The 27,962-nt window shown below is 34.0% G+C and overlaps 1 protein-coding gene and 1 long non-coding RNA gene across 5 annotated transcripts; one reads left to right on the forward strand and one right to left on the reverse strand.

The window, feature by feature from the left end:
- Positions 1-3,959: 3,959 nt before the first annotated feature.
- LOC128220122 (uncharacterized) lies at positions 3,960-5,624 on the reverse strand. The gene is made up of 2 exons (XR_008258724.1): positions 5,566-5,624; positions 3,960-5,242 (listed from the first exon to the last, which is right to left on the reverse strand). It is a non-coding gene; the product is annotated as an uncharacterized LOC128220122 (long non-coding RNA).
- Positions 5,572-27,935, forward strand: LOC128220120 (5'-nucleotidase domain-containing protein 3-like). 4 transcript variants are annotated; one of them, XM_052928383.1, is made up of 17 exons: positions 5,572-5,816; positions 7,546-7,727; positions 8,574-8,648; positions 9,055-9,110; positions 11,658-11,748; positions 13,246-13,314; positions 14,470-14,526; positions 15,082-15,142; positions 17,990-18,092; positions 18,876-18,977; positions 19,737-19,818; positions 20,920-21,006; positions 21,581-21,634; positions 22,044-22,130; positions 23,501-23,521; positions 25,507-25,565; positions 25,953-27,935. In XM_052928383.1, the coding sequence occupies exons 1-17, from the start codon at positions 5,654-5,656 to the stop codon at positions 26,182-26,184; spliced, it is 1,581 nt and encodes a 526-aa protein (XP_052784343.1). In that variant the 5' UTR covers positions 5,572-5,653; the 3' UTR covers positions 26,185-27,935. The 4 variants fall into 4 exon arrangements, with proteins under 4 accessions (XP_052784343.1, XP_052784344.1, XP_052784345.1 ...); XM_052928384.1 differs by having other exon boundaries at positions 25,510-25,565; XM_052928385.1 differs by lacking the exon at positions 23,501-23,521.
- The last annotated feature ends 27 nt before the right edge of the window (positions 27,936-27,962 follow it).

A 27,962-nucleotide genomic window follows, 5' to 3' on the forward strand; every position in this document is an offset into this window, starting at 1 on the left:
ATATACTAGCATGAGGCTCAAATACCCTTTTTTATTCAGTTCCAGAGATAAGAGGTCGGTTACTACGCAGAAATTTGGTACATGTTTTTGATTATGCATAAAATTAGTTAAATATAACTTATGACGCAAGATTTGGGTAAAATAAAGAACATAATGGAAATGCAGTTATAATAACCCTATTGTATTACAATGGCTGATATTATTTTGGTATCAATATAATCTTGCTTACTCACAATGTATACTCATTTGCAGAAAATTTTACTAATTGTTTATAAGGATATATAATTGTTTGTTCTAAAAATACATAATTTTATACAAGGATTGATCACATTTTTGTGTGTGTGTTTATGCTGTATAAACACAGGAATGCATATTCGCAAGTTTTTCTAGAAGAGACATGTATTTATAACAATTTTGTGCATACATGCATGTATATATCAGATGTTTTTACAGCGCCATACATACAAAAATTAATGTATGATAAAGTACTGTGTTTTCTTCTGGGAGGTTGTACTTGACCAAAGTGCAGATTCGGATTTCACAAGGCCAAAGCTGAGTGAAATCAAGATCTGCAACTATCCACCGGAGTTGAATACGAAAATCTGGATCAAAACACAGTGGGAATAACCCTTTAATTATATACATTACTGGTTAAATCACTTAAAAGACATAAATGTCATTTTAATGACCCACCATTTTGTTTTATGACGTTATTTTGACATCGTGCAATGATACATTTATGACCTTAGGTCAGCAGAGTGGAATACAGCCATATTGCACTAGAGTGGAATACAGATTACTTTATATATGTTTTGCTCATTGATTTATGATTATTATTGAATTATATTTTTGACTTTACTAACTAGATATGAAGCGTGTTATATAATAAAGATTTGTAAATAAATTGTGTGTCTTACAGTGATACTAATGTGTATTTTAATATTGTGATCTGTTTTGTACAGCTGCTTTTATTCAGTGTGACTTAACATGTGTCCCTGGGTTGTATTCTATATTTGTTTAAGGCCAGACTATAAAAAAAAAAAAAAATCCCCTCCAAAGACCAGGGGGGGGGGGGGGGGTCAGTTTCGTCAGGTTGGTTGCGGGAGGGGAAACATTGAAAATTATTTATTTAAGGCCTTATTTGATATTGTTTTGTACAAATTTGTAGAAGATACATATTAATTTTAGACTTATTAAAGGAACAAATAACTTTGTGACTATATATATATATATATATATATATATATATATTTGAATTACATTTTTAGCTCCACTATTTGAAGAATAAGGAGAGCTGTACTACTCACCCAGGCGTCGGCGTCACACCTTGGTTAAGGTTTTGTGTGCAAGCACACATAGGTTAATATCTCAGCAACTACTTGATGTATTGCATTGAGACTTCATACAATGGTACTCAACCATCCAACCTACTTAATTAACCAAGTTAGATAACTCTAGTTTGCATTAGATGCAAAAAATTACCCTTTATTAATCGACTTAGAAATTCTGCTTAAGATTTTGCGTGTAAGCACACATAGGTTAATATCACAGGAACTACTTGAGGTATTGCATTGAGACTTTATACAATGGTACTCAACCATCTGACCCACTTAATTAACCAAGTTAGATAACTCTAGTTTGAATTATATTCAAATAATGGCCCCTTTTTTATTTGACATAGAAATTCTGGTAAAGGTTTTGCATGTAACAACATTTAAGTCAATATCTCAGCAAATATATCATGTATTGCATTGAAACTTTACTCACAGGCTCCCAACCATTTAACCTTCTCATTTAATCAAGTAAGGTAACTCTATCTTTCATATTATATAATTTTTGCCCCTTTATCGTGCCAATTAGAAATTCTGGTAAAGGTCTTGCACGTTAGCACACATAGGATAATATCTCAGCAACTACTTGATTTATTGCATTGAGACTTTATACAATGGTATTCAACCACCCAACCTACTTGAATAACCAAGTTAGATAACTGTATTTTGCAAATAATGGTCCTTTATTATTAGACTTAGAAATTCTGGTTAAAATTTTGCATATAGCCACATTTATGTTAATATCTCAGCACATAATGTATTGCATTGAAATCTAATCTAACAGTGATCCATGCATGTTTCGCCAAAACTTTTCAAAGCGGCGGAATAGTCGAGTGCTGTCTCTGTCACAGCTCTTGTTTTGCAATAGAGTGTTATACAGTGTATATTAATTTTTCAGTTACATGTCAGGGCTTTTTCTATAGTACCCACGGGTCCGACTATCGGACCCATTCCCAAAGCAAAATATAAGATATTTTTCCCAATCTTCAGAAAAGAATCACAATCCAAAAAAAAAGTGTTTTTTTTATGTTTTTTTAGAAACTCTTTTTACCTGTACTGGTTCATTTTCAACATCCTAATAAATTATGTGATGTGAAGTTTTTTTGGTAATTGAACTCAGAAATCATTGATTTTCATCACATTCAGAGATATGAAATATTATCTGTCATGATTTATTGCAATAGATATTTACACCCCAAGGATTGATATTTCAGCCATTGTGGGTCTTTTAAATGGAAAATAAACTAATATAAAATCATTTCCTAATTTACAGGAGACAAGACAGCTTTTTCTTTTCACTGTAAAATTTCCTAATTTCCGCATTTTCACGACGCAAAATTTCCCAAAATGTCTAGGGTCTTTTTCCCAAAATGGGCAGAAAGAGCCCTGCATGTTTGTGTTTTAATTGTTATGATGCTTTGTGTGTAATAATTTTCTAATTTATTAAAATATTTGCAATGCTTGCTTTATTAAAAAAAGAAGAAAAAAAGTGTTTGTTTGAGGCCTTTTACTATAGTGAATAATGTTTGCTGTTGTTTAATGTGAGTTTATCAAGGTCTGCCTACACCCATTGGCTGCATTATGACTTGACACTGCCATGACACCGTGATTAGTGACATGAAAAAGAAGTGACAGCAATTTGCAATCAAATCCATTGGAAGACTTGAAGGAACAGACAGAGATACAAGAGATCAGGTTGCGATACCTAGCTCTTTGCTTGGAAACCTCTGAATGCTCTACCAATGAACTACCGGGGCTGTTAGTATGTAGTGAACAATGTGATGTGGCTGGATATTGAACTTGTTCGAGATATTGTGCCCATACACATAGTTCTGTAATGATTGGATAAAAATTCTCAAGTTAAAGAGGGGTCAATGTGAATTTGGTCAAATTTTGAAACTAAGGGCCCTTTTAACTTTACAAAAATAAAAATACAATCTGGCAATGTTATCAAACTTTGTAGGGATGTTATGCCAATAAATTTAATTATAAAGTTTGGTCAAGATTGGATAAGAAATCTCAAAATAATTATGGCAATTCTTAGACATCAATATGTTTCAGGTTATATACCATATGTTAAGCATGTAAAATGTAATGCCAATTATTAATTACCGGTAGAATGCATTGTTTCTATTCGGAAAACTGATGTACATGTATCAACTTAAAGAAAGGGGAGATAATTGAAAAAGGGGAAACATACTTCAAAGGAAATGCAAGTAACAATTCTTTGCAACGTGCGTCTCCTCACATTGATTCATGTCAAACTTGTTAGTCAGGGCAGACATGAACAGAGATGGTAATTTGTCTTTTCACATGGCAAACGATAAAAAAACTTCCAAATCATACCTATTTTTGTTTTAGATGACATGTTTACATAGCCAACATTGAAAAAGAATCAATGTATTTACCATTCTGTGTCATGTTATAACTCTGTGGCATGAAATGTGTAATTAACGATAGGGTACTTGCCTTGGGTCCAATATATCTACTGGTCATGTCTATACCCTACACTGGTATATATTTCCCCCCCCCCAAGAAATCCTTCCACTTATAAAAGGATCAGAATGATGCCATTTATACCATAACCCCATGCCCTTTATATGGGAGTAAAAAGGAAACACAACATAATTAAAAAAAACTTTATGTAATGGCAAGTTGAAAGTAAATTCACATTTTCTTATTATAAATATATTTCAAGATGTATACATGATATTAATGATTTTTGGCATTTTATCAACAAGAGTACACAAAACTGGCAAAGTGAAACTATCCCCTAAATATGAGGGATTACTGGACATGAGTCAGAAATCAAATAAGAGTTAAGTTGAAATTTCAAATAAACCTACTGTAACCTTTCTTTGCTATTCACTTTTATAGAATGATTGTGCTACAATCTAAAATAAAAATAGATCGCAAGATACATTATTAATTACTGTAGTTGATATTGTGGCCTTTTTTGTTTTATGAACCACAGATACATAAAAATCATGTGGCAAAAATCTAAGCACTGGAAAGAAAAAAATCATTTTCAATGCTTATTAGGCAACAACTATTAAATAGTTTGGCCTTGCTAATGCACATATTGCTTCCTATCCCCTTAATGAAAAAGAACAAATAGAAATATGGCTTGAATAGGCAATAGTTTGGTATTAACTATTTTTAACTTGAGCCTTGAGGCCTTGGTTAATTATACTCAAATATATCAACATAAACTTATTCATAAAGCGTTTTCTTCTTGTTGTACATCATGAGGACACTTTCCACTATTCGTCAAATGTTCAAACAATGTAGATTCCCTTGAGAATATTCCTTGACAGCATTTACATTTTTACTGCATTCCTTTCTGTGATGAATTGAAATTATGAAGCCCCCAATGACGTCTCAGAAATTTCATGTCACTAAGTTCTTTTTTGCAAATAGGACATTTAAGTTTCACTTTCTGTTAAGTTTCTGTTGGTTTACTTTCTGTTGACGTACCAGTAGCCGCAGTTGCTGCTGTAGCTTCATCTGCCTGCTTGTTGACTTCATGCAAAGCCATGTGGTTACTTTGATAATCCTGCATAACCTCCTTATCACATATATGACAATTAAAAGTCTCAGTTACATCATGGGTATCCCTGTGCTCATTAAGAGCACCCATAGTAAAGTATGTTTTGTAACATATTTCACATTTGTACTTTGTTGGGTGAATTTGGTTAGCATGGCTCCTCATTTCAGCATCAGAGTTGAAATGCTTCAAGCATCGCCTACATTCATATGGCCTCATGCTAACATGCACACGGATATGCCTCATAAGACTTCTTGGGAAGTATCTGTCACAATAAGGACATTGATGGTTAGGGTCTTCTGTCTTTGGCATGGTTTAATGGAGTTACTTCATCAGGGAACTAATGTCAGGATCTCATTTTTTTCTGTAATGGAATTTTTTTTCATAAAATAAACAAGATTATGGTTATTACAAACATCTGAACATTCATCTCATTCAGAGATAAATAATATACAATGTATTTAATAATATCTTGTCTTGACGACTTGAGATAAATCTTATTATTAATGGTAGTGTGTAACCAAAGTTAATCGTTTTAATAGTGCAATGTAACCCATCAGGTTATATTTGATAATTCTTCTATGTACAATGTTTTGTATCAATAATAAGTAGCAAGAAGACCAAGTTAACAGCAAATTACTAATGAACGTCATATATGTGCAGACACAAAATCAAAGTATGACTTACTAAATATATTTTAAACATGAAACATCTTACACTCACTGAAAAATATTTGTGAATTTTATGATAAGAAATTATAACGTTAATGTAAACAATGGCGTCTGCATTGATATTCGTTTGCAGAAAGACTCGACATTTTTGTAAAAAGCATCGTTGCTGGTTAAAATCTATCGGCTACAGGGGTATTTCTTCCAATTCGGATGAGTCTTTTCCAGATTGGCGAAGAATTTATCAAGAAAGAAAGAAGCAAATTCAAGGTAAACACGCTTCTTGTGATTTTCATTTAATTATTATGAATATGATGTTATGCACCAGTCATTTGTAACCACGGCACCCCCAGGTCCGAGGAATAGGCGGGACTTTGACTTTCGGTCCAGCCAACCCCGGGTAACATCCCCGCCCTGCAGGGACGAGCTGATGGTTAAACCCCGGCCAAATGCCCCCACACCCCAGAGATTCTATAAAAGGCCTAATCTCGGCTTAATTTGGCGCTATGACAAAACCACCGCGGTCAACCAGCCCTGCGGGGTCACCTGGAAAGTAAAAACACGGCCCTTTTCCCCGGCTATCCCTGGTATACCCCCGGACCTGGGGGAGGCTGTGGTTACAATTGACTGGTGCATTAGAACATCACTCAGTTTGGTCACAACATTTCCCTTTGGAGGTCAATATGTCCTTAATTGTCGAACTTTGGTAAAAACTAATCCAATCATCATAGACTCTTCATCACTTCTGGCAAACTCATTGTAATCAGGATATGTATAAAGATATAAGGGCACTTAATACTGTCCAGCTATAAGTATAAATCTAGCTTTTATAGCAACTGGGTAGTGTGTTTCCTTGCAGAGCGAGACATCGTGGGTTCAAACACCAAAAGATGCTCATAGCAATCTATGCAGTTTGTTACATATCGCAACGAGGGACATGTGTTGCCATGCGCGATAAGCCCCAAGGTCATTCCAAATTGATTGGTGCTCTTTGAAACTGACAAATCATACTCCCAGATGAAACTCGACAGGCCTGATTTGGCCTCGCTGGCAATTTTTAATTTCAGCATATGTTTCATCAAAAACACCTTTATTGGAAAGATAAACTTTGGAGTGTAACATTTGACATGTGCCCCGTTCCACTAGCCACAATTATGCGCTTTTAGGGAACTTTTTTAACATTTGAATATTCATTTTGTTCCCTAAATGCCACAAGTCAACTAAGCAGTATCAATGTAAAATATATTCTTCAACTATTACTCCACAATACTTAACACTTCACTGTTAAATCAAAACACATAAGTTACACCTTAATTATTTTAGCCAATACCTTTTACTTATTACACTTAAGTGTTTTATGAAACACAAATAATTAGTTTAATTTAGATCGACTTCTGTCAATAAAGCATCGCCATTTTGAAACCATCTAGCAGGTACCCGTTATCTTTCCGCTCAATATACTTAGTGCTGGGATCTGTCATTCTTGGCTAGAAAAACAACAAGTGGGTTATGGACGCATAGAGTCGCCAAATCAAAAATCATCAAATACTCTGAAGCGGCTGTTTATATGGACTACCAGTTCCCCATAACTGAAATATATACATGCATTAGGCTAAAATGTGGGTATGGGGGATTTGGGGGTCCATCCTAAGAATATTTTGATATTTATAATTATCCTAGTTTTGTGTCAAGATTAAAACGTTCTGAAAAAAAATACCTAAGATCTACATGTAGGAGCAGGATAAAATGGTCTCAGCCGAGATATACCCATTTTTTTCCTAAATTATGTTGGTTCTAGAATTCATTTAATGTGACTGTCTATTCGTCACAACAAATCACTTCTGTGATGGTAAGAATTATTTGAGTTTTATTTGATATCAGGTTTTAACATTTTCTAACAAAATTCCTCTGTGGAAGGATTCGGATCTATTCCCCTTCCCCTTTAAAGCTGAAAGACAGCCTTGGAAAAGCACTATTCTTTTCCTTGTTCTTTTTTCAGATATACCAAGCCATGAAAGTGAAAAGTACAATAAGAGTGGTGTGTTTGTGAATAATGAGATTTGCTTAGCAGACATCAGGGTGTATGGTTTTGACTATGACTATACCATCGCTCAGTATACGGATGAATTGCACTATGTTCTGTACGACCTTGGAAAAGAATCTCTGATAACAAATAATAAGGTTGGTAGTATAATTTATGTGTGCCTATTGATTTTAATCGGTGATTATAAATAATGGTTTGGTTATTATCAATTATTGATAAATATTTTTTTGAGCTCTCTGTCAATAATTATATACCATCTTCTTCCAAACCTAAACTTGCTTCGAAAAGTCACCAGATACAACAACTATAAAATAATTAATCTGGAGTGCAACAATTTAAAGGGGTTTATAAATAACATGCATGAATATATTAGATTATTAATCAATCATTTATCTGTCTTCAGTCTCTGATTATTGAGAAGTAGAATTTGGTTTGATTTCCAACACCAACACCACATGTGTATTGAAATGATTTCTGATTTGATCAAACCGGTCAGAGTTTTTTTCTCAGGCTGTATGGAAGGGGTCTAAGCCCTGTTTTTAGGTGACAAAATAATAAGACAATATAAATGCATAATACAGAAATGGATTATCAAGAGGTTACTTCAACATCTAGCCATTCTAGGGGAAACTACAATACAATTTTCTAAGGAGTGAGTAGATTGCACCTATAAACAACCTCATGGCTATACCTGTACACAGAACAAAACTTGGTTGCTTTTTGGGAGAATTTTTGGCTTATTCAGAAAAATCTGAGTCCCTGATGCAACTTTCTGGGTATTGGACACCCATACCCATCTAACCGTGCACCTATTGGCTCCCAACATTTTTATTAGTATATTTAAACTGTCATAATTTGGACCTTATAAAATTACTGGAGACCCCATTTCATCAACCATGATGGTCATAGGACCCTAAGCTGAAAATTCCAATGGAAAAGACGTACACATGTACAGTAACAATTTCTGTAATATTTTATTTCAGTACCCTGAGGAAATAAAAGCACAAAGGTTCAACCCACAGTACATACTCAGAGGATTGCATTATGACATAAGAAAGGTAAGGCTGTAGTTTCGCCTAAAACAATCAAGTTAACATAGGTATCAGCAATAACTTAAGTTAAGGTGGAAGTGGTAAAGTCTTGTGGTATAGTTGTCAGCCTCTTACCTAAGAGGTCATGGGTTTAATCCCCACATGGCCTCTCAAAATGGATGTCCATTTTAGTTTCTACCAAGGAAATGGAGTAATTCTATAAGCTATCAGCTTTCTTCATAATCAAGCTAAAACAAGTCAATACATGTGCAATGTATTGACTAATGATAAAACTATTCCACAATCAAACCTATGGTTTTATCAGTAGCAGTAAGATGTCTTTAGGCAGTAATCATTACTGAATAAATCTGACTTGCACTGAATGGTCACAAGTTTTTTTACGTATGCTGAAATGTCATAAAAAAAATTTCAGGGATTACTGATGAAGATTGATTCCTATCACCATATCCAGTTGGGCACAGTGTACAGGTATGTAACAGAATTATGGTATCTTTATAAGTGTTCAGGAAATACCAATATGTTTTTTGTACCATCGATTAAGTTTAAAGCAAGCCGGTGAAATAAAAACAAGAATTTGTCTTTTTTTTAAACAAAAGAAGGCAAAAGTGAAACCATTTTCTTATATATATCTGATTATGATGATCTTTTTTTTACTTTCTTTTGCCTTTCAAGTGTAATTAATTTAAGTAAATACCCCTTAGAGTATTCATTTTATACATTAGTTTTAGTCTATGGGGACTTTTCACAGATGTGATATAATAATGTCCTTTACCTTGCTGGACCTTTCAACCCTTCTTTGCCGTAGCCAATTCTCATCTATTCCCCCTGTTTCTTATCCCAAAATAGCCTCTGAAATGCCCAATTTCAAAAAGATATATATTTCTTTAATGTAAAGAGAATCTCAAGATTCATTAAATCATGTTTCTGAGTGATGAATTTACTGTGTTATTGATATATTATTGTAATTGCCTAAATTGTACTGAAAAAAACATATTTTTTCCTCACAAAGTCAAATGCACGATACGCATTCACATTCATAACATAGGGACACAAACTTGTCACATACTTGACAAAAAAAATGAACTGTTAAATCATTAATGTTCGTGGGGCATTAATGTTCGTGGTTTTCGTGGGTTGGGTGATCCACGAATTCAAGATCCCACGAAATAAAAACCCTTTATTCACTTTTTCAATTGCCATGTTATGCACATAGTCTAGTTTATTCGTAAACAGAGCCCGCAATATACAGCATAAATATCCGTCTCACTGTATATCTTACTATCATTGTTTTGTTAATGTTTTATATCAGCCTTTAACAAATAATAAACCAAAACATTTTAATGTTTTTTTTTAACCAAATGACTGAAGCACGTGCCTAAACATGTGTTGTTCATGAAAATCTCCAGTTTACAGGATGTGAGTAATGAGTGTCGGTTCTCGATTTTTTTCTTTAATAAAATAATTAATCGATTCCATTGGAGGTTACTGAGCACCCAACGTGACAATGTACAAAACAACGCGTTCAATATACTTATTAAACAAAAACGTGTGATTAAATATTGAAATGAGATGATATTCCAAAGTGATTGAATTTGCAATATAAGGAATTGTTTACTGAAAAATACGGACCTTCTCTGTGTTTTCACAGTTTGCATAATCCTTAATTGGCATTCAATGGCTCCACCTATCTGTATTTATGATCAGAGTAAATCTTCTTTTATGACCTTAATTTCCAATTAAATCGATAATTGACATGGGTATACGCACTAATTAATTGGCACGTTGTTCCACTTTTGCGAGTGTCATGAACTGAGTGACGTAGAAGACCGAAATCATGGGCCAGCGCGTGACGATAATGCAGACGATCTAGAACGATTGCAGTTTCGATTTATTTTTTCAAAAATGAAAAACCACGAATATAAGTACCCACGAATTTTTTTTTTTTCGGCAAACCACAAAATTTCATGCCAACGAATATAAATGATTTCACAGTACTTGACATTTGTCACTAGGTCATAAATTGATACAAGGTCGCAAAGTGGCTGCAAGGTCACATAATTGACAAAATATCATATACTTGACATTTGTCACAAGGTCATATAATGGGTACAAGGTCACAAAATTGATAGAAGAGCCAATGAATATTGGTTACAAGGTCACAAACTGGACACATGGTCAAAAAGGGCACATAATTGACAGGAGGTCACCATGGACATAAGGTCATCACAATGAACATAGAGTTGAGTCCGCCCGGTTAGCTCAGTCGGTAGAGCGTTGGACTGTTAATCGGACAACCCGGGTTCGATTTCCGGGCGGACCAGGTCACTTCTGTTGTGATTGGTTATGAAATACTTTCTACGACCATTCGCACTGTACCACTGCCCCTGGTATGTACAGAAGTTGTCAGTTCATTGCAGAAGTGAAGGCACCTAGTACTGGTTCACCGCCCAGGATATGTGTGCGGTGGTTGAACTGTCACTCTGGGACCCTTCAATGTGCTCACGCCGGGACCCGGAGTATAAACTACTAACACCACCACCATAGAGTTGAGGAGAAATGTTAGTTTTGTCGTAGAAAGAATGTACTGGGTATTTCTGTTATAGGGTTTTATTTGGGTTTTAAAAAGGACAGGGTGCTGCAGAAAAGGGACAACTACTAAAGTGTTGAGGGACAAGATTTCACATTGTATTTGGCAGTGAATAATTCAAGCAATATGAATTAGAAAATATCAGAAATTGTTCTTATTTGAAATAACGTTAAGTTTCAACTACTAAATATGTCTGTTTGAATTTAAAACCGTATTTCAAGTTTTAATTAAAACTAAAAAATATTCATTTATCTAAGCATTTCACTCTTTAAAGGAAAATGGGTGCAAATTCTGGTCTCCATGAGAAGGGTGCTACCAAACAGGGTTCAGCACCCTCCCATAACCCCTCTAGCTAAAACCCTACCTGTTAGAATAAATGGGTTACAAAATAATTTGGGTTACACAATGTATTTTGTTTTGGTATTCAGGGGAACAACTCAGCTGTCAGACACGGAAGTATTGGAGCTGTACCAGGGCACACATGTTCCCATTGAAGATATGAACACATTCTACGGTTCAGTGAGTAAAACATGTTTCCATATATTAAGATATGAACACATTCTACGGTTCTGTGAGTAAAACATGTTCCCATTGAAGATATGAACACGTTCTACGGTTCAGTGAGTAAAACATGCTCCCATTGAAGATATGAACACATTCTACGGTTCAGTGAGTAAAACATGTTACCATATATTAAGATATTAACACATTCTACGGTTCATTGAGTAAAACATGTTCCCATTGAAGATATGGACACGTTCTACGGTTCAGTGAGAAAAACATGCTCCCATTGAAGATATGAACACATTCTACGGTTCTGTGAGTAAAACATGTTCCCATTCAAGATATGAACACGTTCTACGGTTCAGTGAGTAAAACATGCTCCCATTGAAGATATGAACACATTCTACGGTTCAGTGAGTAAAACAATTTTTAACATGTTTCCATATATTAAGATATTAACACATTCTACGGTACAGTGAGTAAAACATGTTCCCATTGAAGATATGAACACGTTCTACGGTTCAGTGAGTAAAACATGCTCCCATTCTAGATATAAACACATCCTATGCTTCAGTGAGTAAAACATTCTCCCATTGAAGATATGAACACATTCTACGGTTCAGTGAGTAAAACATGCTCCCATTGAAGATATGAACACATTCTACTTTTCAGTGAGTAAAACATGCTCCCATTCAAGATATGAACACATTGTACATTTCAGTGAGTAAAACATGCTCCTATTCAAGATATGAACACATTCTACGTTTTCAGTGAGTAAAACATGCTCCCATTCAAGATAGGAACACATTCCACGGCCATGTAATAGGGATGATAACGGACCAAAAGTCCAATCCTGAAAAATTAGTTTGAATATGGGGGATTCAGGCAATAGAAAGCGTTAAAGGCCTAAGACCCCTGTTAAAGGTTTTCAAAGCCATTTATATCCATTTTAAGGGTACTTCTTCCTATTTTTAATGCAAGTGTCCATCAAAAACTTTTTAACTATACAATAGTCTGAAACTGAAAGCTTTCAATCCTGATTTCAGGATTAGTCCTGAACTTTATCATCCCTGATGTAAGTAAAACATATTCCCATTGAAGATATGAACAAATTCTACAGCTATGTAAGTAAAACATGTTTTAATTGAAAATATGTACACATTTTAGGGCTCTACAAGAAAGGATTTACAATTTTGATTTTCATATGTTTGAATTTAAAAGTCATTTTGGACATGTTAATAGTATACTTTTTGTTTTTAAAAGAATGTTACATTTCAAAGCAAACCATTGGTATTCTTGGGTGTTATGAACAATATTATGGTACTACAGACATATTTTAGTGATTCAAGTCTTACAATAAGATCTATCATGATGCATGTAAAGTGGTGTTTTTATGCTCTCCCAGGAAGATTATTGATGAAACCATGCATAATTCCCAGGTTTGATTAGCTACTCCTGGGATATTTGTTCATATATATCTGGCATGACTTCAACATTGTTTTTGCTCTCCAGGGACCCATGCATCAACTAGTGGATATGTTTGCTCCTCCGGAAATGAATCTCATCACCAACATCACAGATGTAAGCTCACTTAAATATTTCTAACAATTAAAGGGCTGGGCACAAGAGAGACATTACTCCTTCTACTTCTCCTTCTCCTTCTACTTCTCATTCTATTTCTCCTTTTTTATTCTCATTATTCTTTTCCTTCTCATTTATCTTCTACTTCTAGTTTTCATTCTACTTCTCCTTCTTCTTATCTTTCTCATTACATTCCTCCTTTTCAGTCAACTTCTTCTCCTCCTTCTTCTTCTGACTAGTTTTTCATTATTTTTCTACTTCCCTTTCTTCTTCTCGTTCTCTTTCACTTCTAATTCTGTTTCTCCTTTTCATTCTCATTCTACTTCACCTTCTACTAAATATAGTTCCCTTTTCATTCTCTTTCTCATACTTCTTCCAATTCTCTTTTACATTATACTTTTACTTCTTTTTTTCTCTTTCTCCTTTTAAATCTTCATCTCAATCTCCTGCTACTTCTCCTTCTCATTTTATTTCACCTTTTTATTCCCCTTCTCCTATTTCTTCTTCTCCTTATCGTTTTAATTCTTATTCTTCTCATTATATTTTCTATCTCAATCTCCTCCTTTTACTCTTCTTTCCCAGTGGTCGAAATTAGCACAAGTCTGCAAGCCCTGCACTGGTAAAATGTCTTCCAGGCTTGCTCAAATTCTGAATTTTATATAGCAGGGCTTGTTCAAAAATATGATTCCATGCAATAGACTTATAGTATAAGAATTCGGGCTTGTTCATCCGAAAGTCTAATTTCAATGACTGCTTTCCCCTTCTCTTTCTTCTTCTTCTCTCATTTTCATTTTTCCTTTCATCTTCCTACTTCTTTTCCTTTTCTCATTCTCTTAGCACATCTCCTGTTTATTCTATTACTTTTTGTATTTCGCCTTCTACTTCTACTTTATGGAGTTAGCATCTGCCGCTGAGCCTGAATTGTGAACACAAAATGAGACAGTTAGTTTGTACCAATGTATTTCAATTTTGAAAACAGCTGTTAACCTATCTGAATCTCTTTTGAGTCCATTTTCTGAGCACTAGTTAAAGTTCAATAGAAATATTAAGTATGGAAAGATGTGCCCTTTGTACAAGAATTGAGTCAACAAGAAAATTGACCAAGATTGACTCTACTGTACTTACTTATTCATGGATGATATGTACATTTTTCAGTACTTCATTGAGAACAACATACCTTATGATCCCGAATATGTGTTCTACGACGTCAGAGTGAGTGAAGTTTTGTTTTATCTTCTAAGCTACTTCGGAAATATTGTGTTATTTTCACTACTGTTATTTTTACAACTATTATTTTCACTGATTTATATTTTTACTCTTCATAAAAATCGACCTGTTTTAATTATAATGTAAAAAAAGCCTTTTCTGCAGTTGTTTTTTTAAATGACATTACCCTAAAAAGCTGTCAAAATCATTTGTTTTTCACATGATTTTCCAAAAAATGCTTATTAAATGTACATCTTTCTTAGTAAATGAATATTTCAACCACTGTCTTGCATTTAGATCAACACAGATAATGAAAATGGGGCCGCATGATGAGGATATTTTCAGTCATTGGAATTAGACTTTAGGAGGAAAAGCTTGAAATTCTTACACACATGCTTGGCATCAAAAACACACACCAAGCCCTGTTATTTCAAATCCAAAATTTGAATAAGCCAGGAAGTTATTTTACCAATAAAGGGCTTGCTAGCTTGTACTATTTTCATGAAAATGGACATCTACAGTACATGTATTTTACGTGTTGAAATATGTGGTGTGTTTCAGAATGCAGTTCAAGGTGTCCATACCTCAGGACTTCTACATTCAACCATCATGAATGACCTAGGTATACATTATACAGAACTGCTAAGAGACCACTGAGCATTACCTTTCCATTACAAATTTCCATGAAATGTTTTACAGTATTTGAAGATCTTTAAATCATTGAGGGTTTGATTATGTTTTTGATTGTTATTTGATACATTTCTTGAGGGAAAATGAACAATGATTTGGGAACAGCTCATATATTTCTTGAGAAATAGAGAACAATGGTTTGGAAACAGCTCTTATATTTTTTGAGAAATAGTGAACAATTATTTTGAAAAGGCTCTTATATTTCTTGAGAAATAGTGAACAGTGATATGGTAAAAAGGCACTTATATTTCTTGAGAAATAGTGAACAGTGATATGGTAAAAAGGCACTTATATTTCTTGAGAAATAGTGAACAGTGATATGGTAAAAAAGCACTTATATTTCTTGAGAAATAGTGAACAGTGATATGGTAAAAAGGCACTTATATTTCTTGAGAAATAGTGAACAGTGATTTGGAAACAGCTCTTATATTTCTTGAGAAATAGTGAACAGTGATATGGTAAAAAGTAGGGATGCAAACGAATGGCAAAATTGATATTCGAATATTCGGTAATTCTTTCGATCGAATATTCGAATATTCGATAACCAAAATACATCTTTTCGAAGTTGTATTAAACTATTATTATCATTCGCTTAAGTAATAGCCAATTCATTTTGATCCTTCTTTGTCGTAGCAACTACGCGCGGCGGACCCTGATTTCCCCATATGAGCCTCTGAAATTCCCCATTTTTATATAGAAAACGGTAATTCATTATGAACAATCAAAAATCAAAATCGAATAATTCCGCTGCCTTCATATTGTGAAACAATGTGAAATTAGATGGATTCCTAATCATATGGCGTAATGAGCCAATGGAGGGTCTTTCCGTAGGACGAGCAGTCTCGTTCTGGGATAGACCTCTACCTTATATACCAAACCAACTCGGGAACTAGTAAAATGATAAAACAAAACATTTATGAATTTGATTCTTCTACATCAATAGAGGCAATATATCCTAAAACGCTATACTATACAGTAACATTTCAAAGCAAGAACAGTGCATCGAAACATGGAAAACAAAAAGCAAATGCCATACATAGTATCACGGCAATTTGAGCAATGTTGCATAGCTTAATCTGCAACCAAGACAGCACATTAGTGTGAAGGCCGTTTCCTTAGATCCTTAATTGGCAAAGGCATTGGTGTCACTTGTCCAATAGCAAGTTGTAAAATTACGGGGACTTTTTATATTACCCGGCGATATGTCCCTAAATGACATATGACGCGTGTTTAGTGTAATGTCATCACATTCACACCTCTGGCATTAGGGGCCAATCATTGTAAAAACATGACAAAAGAACTAAATACACAATTGCAGCCTTGTAGGTCAAAGGTTTTTTTTATTTTATTGATTCAACATTTTTTTTCGAATATTCGAATACCGATTTTGCCATTCGAATACCAAACGTTTGATCGAATATTCGAATATTCGAATATTCGTTTGCATCCCTAGTAAAAAGGCACTTATATTTCTTGAGAAATAGTGAACAGTGATTTGGAAACAGCTCTTATATTTCTTGAGAAATAGTGAACAGTGATTTGGAAACAGCTCTTATATTTCTTGAGAAATAGTGAACAGTGATATGGTAAAAAGGCACTTATATTTCTTGAGAAATAGTGAACAGTGATTTGGAAACAGCTCTTATATTTCTTGAGAAATAGTGAACAATGATTTGGAAACAGCTCTTATATTTCTTGAGAAATTGTGAACAATGATTTGGAAACCGCTCCTATTTTGCATGGGAAATAGTGAACAACGGTTTGGAAACAGCTCTTATATTGCATGGAAAATAGTGAACAATGGTTTGGAAACAGCTCTTATATTGCATGGGAAATAGTGAACAGTGATATTATAAGAGCTCTTATATTTTATAAGTGAACAGAGATATGGTAAAGGCTCTTACGGTATATTTCATGGGAAATAATGAACAGAGATATGGTAAGGGCTCTTATTTCATGGGAAATAATGAACAGAGATATGGTAAGGGCTCTTATTTCATGGGAAATAGTGAACAGAGATATGGTGAGGTTTCTTTTTTCATTGGAAATAATGAACAGGGATATCAATAGGGCTCTTATATTTCATAGGAAATAGTGAACAAACATTATTATGGTGCGGTTTCTTATAAGCTCAGTGGTTTCTAGAAATTGTTCTGTGCATAATGTGTCAGTATTTGCACTTGCCGTTTCAGAATGCTGTAGAGGGCGTACATAGGAGCGGTGATATGCACCGCACTATCATGAATGATCTGGGTATTTCTGTCAGCGTTGCTTGATCAAATTGCAAGCTTATTGTTTGTGTTCGAAACTTCCTTCGTCCTTTGTTAAGATGTTCCTAAAAATGTTCTTTGCAGAGATGCAAGGATTTGCACGTATTCTGTTTATGTTTTTGAATTCATGCTCAATCTGTTTTCTTCCACTGTATTTATTGTAATGAAGGTGATTTTGAGGTTTGAAGTATTTTAAAAATTAATTGAAGGAAATATATATAATTTGTTCCAAACATGGAAATTTCTAAAACATTTGTCATAGAAATATATATTTGGGATCAGATAGTGGATATTTTTTATTACATCTAATGTGATTAAAAAATTTGTTAAGATTATCCAGTCGTCATATTATTTTTTCTCTATTTTTATTACAGTAAATTTACTACTGAGAAAAGGAAACAATCAACTTCAAAACTAGCCCTCAAAGTGATGGTAGGAAAACGTCAAACAAACAATTAATAAATGTTTTCTCCATTGTACATTCATTCTGTCTCTGTCTTTTTTTGCAGGGAAGTTCTTGGAGAAGGAATCCAAGACTAAGCAGTTTTTGGAAAAGCTTGTAAAAGCTGGGAAGAAGATGTTCATCATCACAAACAGTGGCTTTCCCTTCATGTTTGTATACTTTATAATTCATTCATACATTGTTTGTGATGGTTAAAGCTTGTTGAAGCCCGAGCGAAGATTATTATCACAAACAGTGGCTTTCCCTTCATGTATGTACATGTATACTGTATAATTCTCTTAAAGCATTGTTTGTGGTGGTAAAAGTTGTCAAAGCCATGAAAAAGATGTTTATTATCACAAACAGTGTCTTTCCCTTCATGTTTCATGAATAATTCACTAAAAACTTTTAAAGAGAAAAAGTCAAGGTATTGTCATAGCCATGTTGCTGTTGTTATCATCATCAGCATTGGTAGTGCCTTCTGCATGCAAAAACTTGTAAGTTTAGCCACGACTCTAATCTTGGCCATAACATAAAATGTTTGTGTTTTCAAATGAAATTTTGTGCATAACATATGCATTTAAAGCAAGCCCCATAACTCTGCCTATGATATGTGTTGAGTTATTTCCCTTTGGCGACCGAAAATAATCAACAGGTGACATTAGCATTTGCTTTGTGACTCTCTAGTTGATAATGGTTATAGTTTTTTACACTTAGCATTTGGGTAAAAACTTTACTTTTGATAATTTTTTTACCATGTCATAATTCTAACCATGTAAAGTATTGTATTATCGGCTTCCCACTAGCTTGCATTGACAATTTAAGGCTTGTTTTGAGGAAATACGGTATTTGCCGGTTTTGGGACCATCTGGTGTCTAGCCCCTTTATATTAATTGGTACACACCAATGGCTGTGGAGTTTTCACTAAATCCTCGAGACGTTTTCCCCTTCAGAGATGCTGGTATGCGGTATATGGTTGGGCCAGACTGGCAGGATCTGTTTGAAATTATTGTCGTCAATGCCAGAAAGCCCAAGTTCTTCAATGAATCCACTAGGTAATAGCAATGGGCATTGATTATTTCAATTTGAATTATTTACATTTTGGGTTAAAAATATCCTTGAGGTGGTCAATTTAATTAATGAATACATACATTGTGAAATTAAAAATGTTACTTGCAATTTCTTGCATATAGAGGGTTTCTGGACAGTGTGACAATGTTTTGGCATAGCAGGTTAGCAATCATAGAATAACAATATCTTATCAAGTGTTTCCAGTCCAGATACCGGGGTAATGAAATCCTAGCAGAGGGAACTTGCACACGCTAACCAGCCATGTTGCGTATTTAAGTGTCAGATTTCTTTTATCCTGACTTGAAGCTTATGATTGCATGCATGATATTTTCCATTTGTGTAAAAAATCGATTGTAGAGATTACTACTTTTGTATAATTTTTATGTACATTCTATGAGGTTACAGTCAAAACTAGTTATATCAAAGTCATTGGGACGTAGGAAAATATCTTCAGCTTAATATGCAGTTTGACATAATGAATACAGAAAGTGTGTGAAATTCGACCACATGGGCTGAAATTTGATGTCAATACCGGTATATTGAAAAAATCAACATCAATCAAGCGAAATTGTTTTATTTAGAAGCGGAATTGTTTTAATATTTAAAAACAGAAGGAATAAATTCAGGACCAGGAAAAAAGATGGACACAACCAGAAAAATTGAGATATCACAGATTTAGAGTTACTGTAATATTATTTTTCATTTGAAAACAGAAGAACACTTTACCTTTCTATTTCCACCAGGCCATTCCGAATGTATGATCCTCTCAATGTGAAGACTTGGGAACGAGTGAGAACACTGGAGAAGGGAAAGGTTTACGTACAGGTATGCATTGAACATGTGGTAGCAGTGGTGATGTTTAGTGGTTAGTATATCAGACAGTGGCTCAGAGGGTTTTGGGTTTGATCCCCATTCAGAGCTTCATCGATGACAAGTACTGGTTATTGGCCAGGAATGCTTAATGGTTCTTAATAACATGTACATAGCAGATTTTTAAAAAAGTCTACATTTTTTTTTTCACTATGAAATGTCTTCAGAGCTCATGTTCTTTGTTCATAACTGTGAGGTAAAATTTACTTGGTAAAATAAATTTTACCTCATAAATATTGGTTTAAACATATTTTAATTTTGATAGAAACACACAAAGTATGCAAGGTCATACATACAATATCAACGTATAGGGTTGGACTGGAAGATAAACAACTTACCAAAGCCCCTTCCCAACCTCATAAATATTACCTCTTGCTTGTGAAGTTTCATCCACATAGCATAAATGTGACTGGTATGAAGTCATAGCCAAAAAGATCCACCTGTATAAATTCAGATGTTAGATTTCCACATATCTTACACATATGTATAAGTCCGGGTATATAGTTTATATATTGTTGTAAATTCCACTTTTATAAATTATTTGATATTTAAAAGAACTCAAAAAATGAACAAAGATTCAGTGGTCAAAATTAACACAAGCCAGCAAGCCCTGAACTGGTAAAATGCCTTCCGGGCTTGCTCAAATTCTGAATTTTGTATAGCAGGGCTGGTTAAAAAATTTGACGCCAAGCAATAATATAAAATTTCAGGCTTGTTTATCTAAAAGTCTAATTTCAATGTCTGAGGATTAAGGTTAGCTAGTTCATAAAATGCTCATCATAGTACTGAAGCTTGAACGATTGGATTGAAAACAACTTCAATGATTTTCCCCATGATATTCCCCATTTTTCAGGCAAATTTCATGACTTTCCCCATTTTCAGAAATTCTTAAATTATTCTCCCATTTTCAGGGCAACTTAAATTATTCCCTCATTTTTAGGGCAACTTAAATTATTCCCTCATTTTCAGGGCAACTTAAATTATTCCCCCATTTTCAGGGCAACTTAAATTATTCCCCCATTTTCAGGGCAACTTAAATTATTCCCCCATTTTCAGGGCAACTTCAATGATTTCCGGCACATGACTGGCTGGCATGGATCTAAGGTGCTCTACTTTGGTGATCATGTGTACACTGATCTTGCGGTATGTTTGTAAGATACTTAAAGCTTCTGGAGCAATCTTATCAACAGGCGTACGACTAAATATCTTAAAATAAAGCTTGTCAATGGTGCATTAACGTAAGTGAGTGTCAGAAATTGAACAGGAAGTTTATTAGCTTTGCCGCAATTGAACAATATTGATATAAATTTCAAACTAGTTATTTTAAAATACTCAGACCAAATGATTAAAAAAAATGATTGGAAGATATGTGCATTGATAAGATGGCTCCTATAGGTATGGTATGGTTTTATTTTTATTTATTTTACCCCAGACAAGCAAATTTTGAAGGGGGTAAATTGGAGTCACCCTGTGGTTGGTCTGTCTGTTGCAATTTTCCTTGTCCGGAGCATAATTTAAAACTGACTGATGGAATTTACTCAAACTTCATACAATGATACAAACATGATAAGAGAAGTGCAGTGAACAGGAACCATAACTCTACTTTAAATTATTACAGAGTTATTCCCCTTTGTTGCATTTGTTGACTATATAGCATCTAATAGTATGAATGTCTCATTCAGTTCAAGTAGATTGACTGGTCCTTGTTTTGTTCTAGGATCCATCCCTGAAGCACAGCTGGAGAACAGGAGCCATCATTCCTGAGCTCGAGGTTGGTTTAATTATTGTCTGGGCTTTCTTGTGGCCTATAAAAAAAATCATCAGTGAGGTATAAAGTTTGTGTCTCTGTAAAAGACAGTAATAATACATTTGATATCATTCACAATTTTTACATTTTTACCTTGTTTATATGCCTGTTCATAGAACAGGTTTGGAAATGTTAGTGTTTTTTTCTCCGCAAGCAAATCATCAGAGGTTAATCTGATATAGCTTTGAAAGGGTCTGAGTGAGTAGAGCTCTTGACTGAGGACTTTAAACAAAAAAATCATTATAGAGATGGATCTCAGCAAAGTCACCATATTTTGACTGTTCCATTTGCTTAAAGAATTCATTAAACAAAGCTCTGTTAGTCAATTATCACAGCAGAATTAACTGTTTCTGCCGATGATGCATTTTTCTAGGATGAAATAGAGAAGATGTTATCCGAGGAGTACAAAGTATCCGTGCGCTGGCTGATCATCTTACAGAGACTGCTCGAGGAAATACAGGTATAATCTCAATGTATATCTCGCAATTATATTTCAGCTTTTGCAAACAAGATATTAAAGGGACTCCCTCATGTTCTGTAAAATGCTCTCTCTATTTAATTTCAAAATAAAGTGTGGCAAATTATTAGGAGCGTTAAAACTAAGATACTCTCAGACACTTTGCAAAATTTCCACCTTAATGTTTGTTTTATAAGACCATAAATTTAGCTTTCATAACATGTCGTCTAGTTGAACATATCTAAATTAATTAAAGCAGTGCCAAAATTTTAGCGCACCACATGCTAGCATTGCTTTACAAAAAGGCAATTTTTTTTGGATGAAATCTGCCCACCAACCCCATTGTTTTTATATGCCCATTTTACGACAGGATGGGTTCATCTGTGGCAAGTAGGCAGATGGAGGGGCAGCGTCCACTTATTGGTCAATGTTTGTCAAGAAGCTTTTATCATATAATATGGACATTACATGTACGGGCATCATATTGAAGCCAATTTCAATAACCAGCCATGTCTGCCCAGTCTATAGACTTATGGCCCTTGAATTGCTTAAATAAAAAAACAAACTTGTTGTTTACATTTGGTGAGTTTTTGTTCAATCACCATATTAACAAACTTAGACCTTATGTCTAAGGCCAAAATAACTTGACCAGTTTAAATTACCAGCCATGTTTCCGTAGTCAGTTTAGAGTTGTGCCACTTGAGATGCTTGAATTTAACAAACTTAAAAAAAAACCATCAACATAATTTTGACTGGCATATCTTGTGACAGTTTGCCACTTTAATCTTTTAAGAATGCTGGTGAGAATCTTACATTATTTTTCTTATGCCTAACTAGTTGAAAGGCTTAAAGGTAAAGTCCATTTGTACAAATGGTTTGTGTGTATGTCCCAAAAAAGCTACGTGGATATTTTAGTTGCCTTGGGTTAATTTTAACATTAAAAAGACAGATATAAACCAGCAAATGGCAAAATTGTATAAAAGAGCATAAATTCAGTTAAATATATTTAGTTAGTGACTGAAGTTAATCACAATTTAATACATGCAAATTTAACTAACAGTTGGTCGATAGTTCGGAACTTTTTAGTTAAAAATGTTGTTTACAGCATTGTTGTTAACTTTAAAAAGTTAACTTTTTTATGATGTGCTCATAGATGTCTGTCCATGACTTCCAGCATAGTTAAGATTTGAAAGTTAACAATTATGATGTATACTTTTACATTAAACTTAAGTTCTGAACATTCGGCCCATTGTATTAAATATCGATTTGAAAAAATTCTTGTTGATATGAGATCATAGATAATATATATTGTGTTGTGGTAGTTAGTTTATTGTTTATTCCTGTGTTTTTGTAGTTTTTCATATTTTTTGTAGGCTTCACGGAATGGCTCTCAGGTTGACCTTCTTTATGACCTTTATGCTATTACGTTAAGAAGCACCCTTGTATCATTCATTCTCTTTGGTTTAGTTGGATTTTTTTTTTCTTATTTTCAATTTTGTCACATGACGTTGCGTGTTATACAACCATTATGTATTTTGTTATATTAGTGTGATACAACTTGACAGTGACCTCATTTCGCCTTACTTAATGTTTGAAACTTGTTGCCAAAACAATAACAAATAGGAATGAAGGAATCTTACATACATTAAATTCAACATTTTATCAAATTTGTAACAGAAAAGATACAAAGGGTGCAAAAGGCTCACCTTCAAAAGTTTTCTAAACTTAATTTTTGTATTTAATGGCAACTTTTGTCAGACCCAATATGTATGTAATTACTGTAAAAATTTGCATGGTGCACAAATTACTGATCTCAGAGCTTGGAAAAAAATAAAATGCTAATGTTCATTAATATTCAAGAACAGCAAGAGAAAAACAATAGAATAAAACCAAGTTTATACTTAGCTTTGTGCAAATTCGATTCTATGCCTTTATGCAATGCTTGTCTATTTCATTCACATGTTTATTTGTTGAGAATTTTGTCAAATTTAACAATGTTGTTAACGCCATCATTGTTAACTTTCAAATCAAAACTGCTCAGTATTCCAAACAAGAGTTGAGACAACTGTTTCAGCTGCACTTGTTTCATTTGAAAACATTAGCACATCATCAAATATTTCTTGTTGAAAAGTTAACAACAGTTTCGCTTTTCATGTTGTTAACTTTAACAAAGTTCTGAACAATCAACCAATTATCACCTTTATGCTTTTAATATGAAACCTTAACAGACTACTTCCCAATTTCATTAAAATCATATCATCCAGTACGCCAATTACGTAACATTGTTGTAACGTTGTGGTGGGTAATGTCATAAATCGAGTATTGAGGATCTGATTTATCTGAGAATGACCATCACCCCTTACTATTCTCAATCTTTTTCATTTCCATTCTGGGTATGGTTAAACTTTATGTTTTCTTTCGAATTTTTCTTTCACAATTTTAACATGCATGATGATGATGAGTGACGGTATTTGTCTTGAATTAAAAGGGGAGAAAATTGTTTTTGTGTGTGAAAATCATACCTTTTATTCCTTTTTATATGTTTAAATATGAAGATGAACATGGAAATTAATATGAAATAGTTGTAATGTGTTATAAGAATTGTCTTCATTAATACAGGCAGTTAAAGTTTATAATAATGTTCAATAATTGTAACCATTCTACATTTAGTTTGACTGTGTTGATTTTAGACAAAACTTCTTATAGACTGTTGAATTACCAGAGTATGATTGTGTTTATTTATTGTGTCTTTCTTTCACCTGCAAACGTATTTGTATTAAAAAAGATATGTTACCACAAAGGTCCAAAATTAGGTACAATTGGGTGCCCTTTTGAAATGATAGTACTTTGACGCATCATAAAAAAGTGGTAAAGCAAATTCATTTTTTTAAACTATCATGAAAAAATGTATTGATATTTCAGTCATCAACTTTTGTGTCATTTGCAAAGCATAGCTACCACCAAGGGATTGCTTTGTTCGGTTATGGTGTCCATGTCGGCATATGACTAATTTTTTATCAACTATTTGATATACAGTCTTCCAACTTTAGTCATGTGATGGTTCATAGAAAAGCCAATTGATTTCGGGGTAAATAGGTCAATGATCATGGTCATGAGGACCTTTACCAAAACGTTACAGGTACAATGCCCTTTGCCTTTGTCGTCAATACACTTTTACTCACATTTACAGTATTGTTTTGAAACAGCAGGAGACAGCACTCCTGACAGGCAACACATTCAATGTGGGAATTATGGCTTATATGTTTCATGTGAAACAAATAGAATTTAGAAAATTACATGTTGTGTTTATGTACTATGCATGTGGGTAGAATGCCCTCTTTATACTTGTACTCATATTCACCATATTTTTTGGCATCAGCAGGAGACGGGGAGTCATGAAATGATTGGGGAGCTGCTGGAAGAACGAGATGAGATCAGGTAATTTGGTTAATCTTCCATATATGTCCCTGATAGATGGGAAGGGGGCCTTTCCCTGCTGATTTTCACAGGGTATAGGCCTTAATTGTGCATACCCTGATTAACCTCGCTGTAAGACAGTGTATTTGTCGGCCATTTTGTTAACTGTTAACCTGTACCCAAATGTACTCCTTCAAGGTAACACACTACCATTTTTTATTAATAAATGTAGACTAAGATGTTTAGTGCTAGAGGATCTGGTAACTGACACTTGTACACCTTTTTATGCTTTTATTTGCTTTATTTACTCTCATGGCTGCACCACTTGTGAAAATATTATGTTCTGTGATCACTTGGTGAATTATATTTACAACGAAATTAAATATCCTCAATGTATTTATTTTTCAGATCGCAGTTGAAGGAGCTGTGTAACCCACGATTTGGCAGCATGTTCCGGACTCACCACAACCCGAGCTACTTTTCCCGCAGGATGGCGCGCTTTGCCGACATCTACACATCGAAACTGACCAATTTGCTTCAGTTCTCTGAGAATTATACCTTTTATCCGCGTCGATCCTTCCTGCCACACGAGAGATACCCATTCTATGACCCCTCGAATTCTCCAATAGATTTGTCATGAAATGAATCATTTTCTTGATGGCTTGTGAAATACTCCCGTAGATTTTTCTAGAAATGTTTTGTGTTCAGTGTGTTTAGTAATCTAGGGGCCAGTGCTATGGGCCTGTGTTCAAGGGGGCCTGTTCTAGTGGCCTGTGTTCTAGGGGCCTGTGTTCAAGGGGGCCTGTTCTAGTGGCCTGTGTTCTAGGGGCCTGTGTTCTAGGGGGCCTGTTCTAGTGGCCTGTATTCTAGGGGCCTGTTTTGTTTAAGTGAAATTATCTTAGGTCATATTTTTCTTATATTTATTTTTATTTACAACAAGTGAACCTTAAGAAATACTTAAGTTGAAATCAGACATGTTAAAATGAAATCAGTGAACAAGTTGCCAATTGTTACGTTCCTACAGATTTAAGATTTTTTAGTTACGACTAAAATCCTTTATTGGAACGGCCTGCAGCTGAAAATATTATTTGTATGTTGAACTTGTTACAGCATGCAAAGTTAAGCCAGAATTCGGATTTAGTTTATCTTGGGCTACCAGTTTTGGGTTTGAAAAAAAATGTGTGGGCAATTTTATTTGTTTTCTATTTATCAATTTTGAAAATCCAAAATCTCTCCCACTTGAATACCAAATCATGGACACTGCCCCTTGTCAAGTTCTTACTCAACTGAATACTTTATTTCAATCCAGTGTATACTGTATGTTAAATGGAATTAAATTTTAATTTATACATATTTTATTTTGTATTTTCCTAATATTTTAAGCAAATTTTATGTGATCATTTGTAAGGTCTAAAATATGTCATTCAATTGAGTACAACTTGAAACATTTAAGAGAAATTATGAACCTGTTTTTAAACACCTATGTTCAATGTCTTAACCTAAAATCTTTACCAATATAACCTTTGAAAGACTATAAACAGAGGAAAAATATTTTGGTGTTTGAAGCATGTTAGGGTGTGAAATGGGTAAAATGAGCCTAGTTAGTTATTAAGTACTCAGTTTTTGAAAAACAGGGCTATTTATGAGTTATTTGGCATTCTGCTCATTATTTCGGCTGATTTTTATCACATGTATATAAATTCTATATCACACTATGGGTAAATATGACGATGATGCATTACGGTATTTTTATTAAGTATTCATTGTATACATTGCCTGTTATCATTGTTTTGAAAACAAGTTTATGTTTCATGTTATGATGTACAAATAGCAGTGAAATTTTATTTATGTAATGAGATTATTAAATTCTATTCAAATGTGTTCTTTGCACTTCAATATATTTGTTATGTTTCGCACTTAATAACATGTTAAATACATGTTTATTTATCTTACTCTAAATGTCTTACCATACTCTAAATTTCATGTAAGGGCTATTCCATTTAAACATATAACCCCCTGGGGGAAGGCACTTTTTAATTATGGCAACCTCCTACAGAAGCAAATTAACACTTTTGGTGTCCAAATAAGCGAAAAAAGACACTCGGGTGAACAATTGGGTCAGTGTAAACAATATTTAAAAAAAAAATCACACCCAAGTGAAACAGTTACATTATATGATGATACAGATAGCTGCCATTGTTACAAATGTTGAGTTTGTCAAAAATAGACATTATCCACCCTTATTTTTCAATTAAAAACTGAACAGCATGAATTAAGTTGCCATATTTACATTTCACAATATTAGTATTTTTTAGGAGTAACAGTTATCAGATGTAAGAGTATTATTTGTTTGTTATTGTGCTTGTTTTAATAAAAGTAAATCAAAGTTGACACTTGCTATTTTTTTTTTGTGGTCAT

This window comes from Mya arenaria, chromosome 15, assembly GCF_026914265.1.
Source record: "Mya arenaria isolate MELC-2E11 chromosome 15, ASM2691426v1".
NCBI classification, from domain to species: domain Eukaryota; kingdom Metazoa; phylum Mollusca; class Bivalvia; order Myida; family Myidae; genus Mya; species Mya arenaria.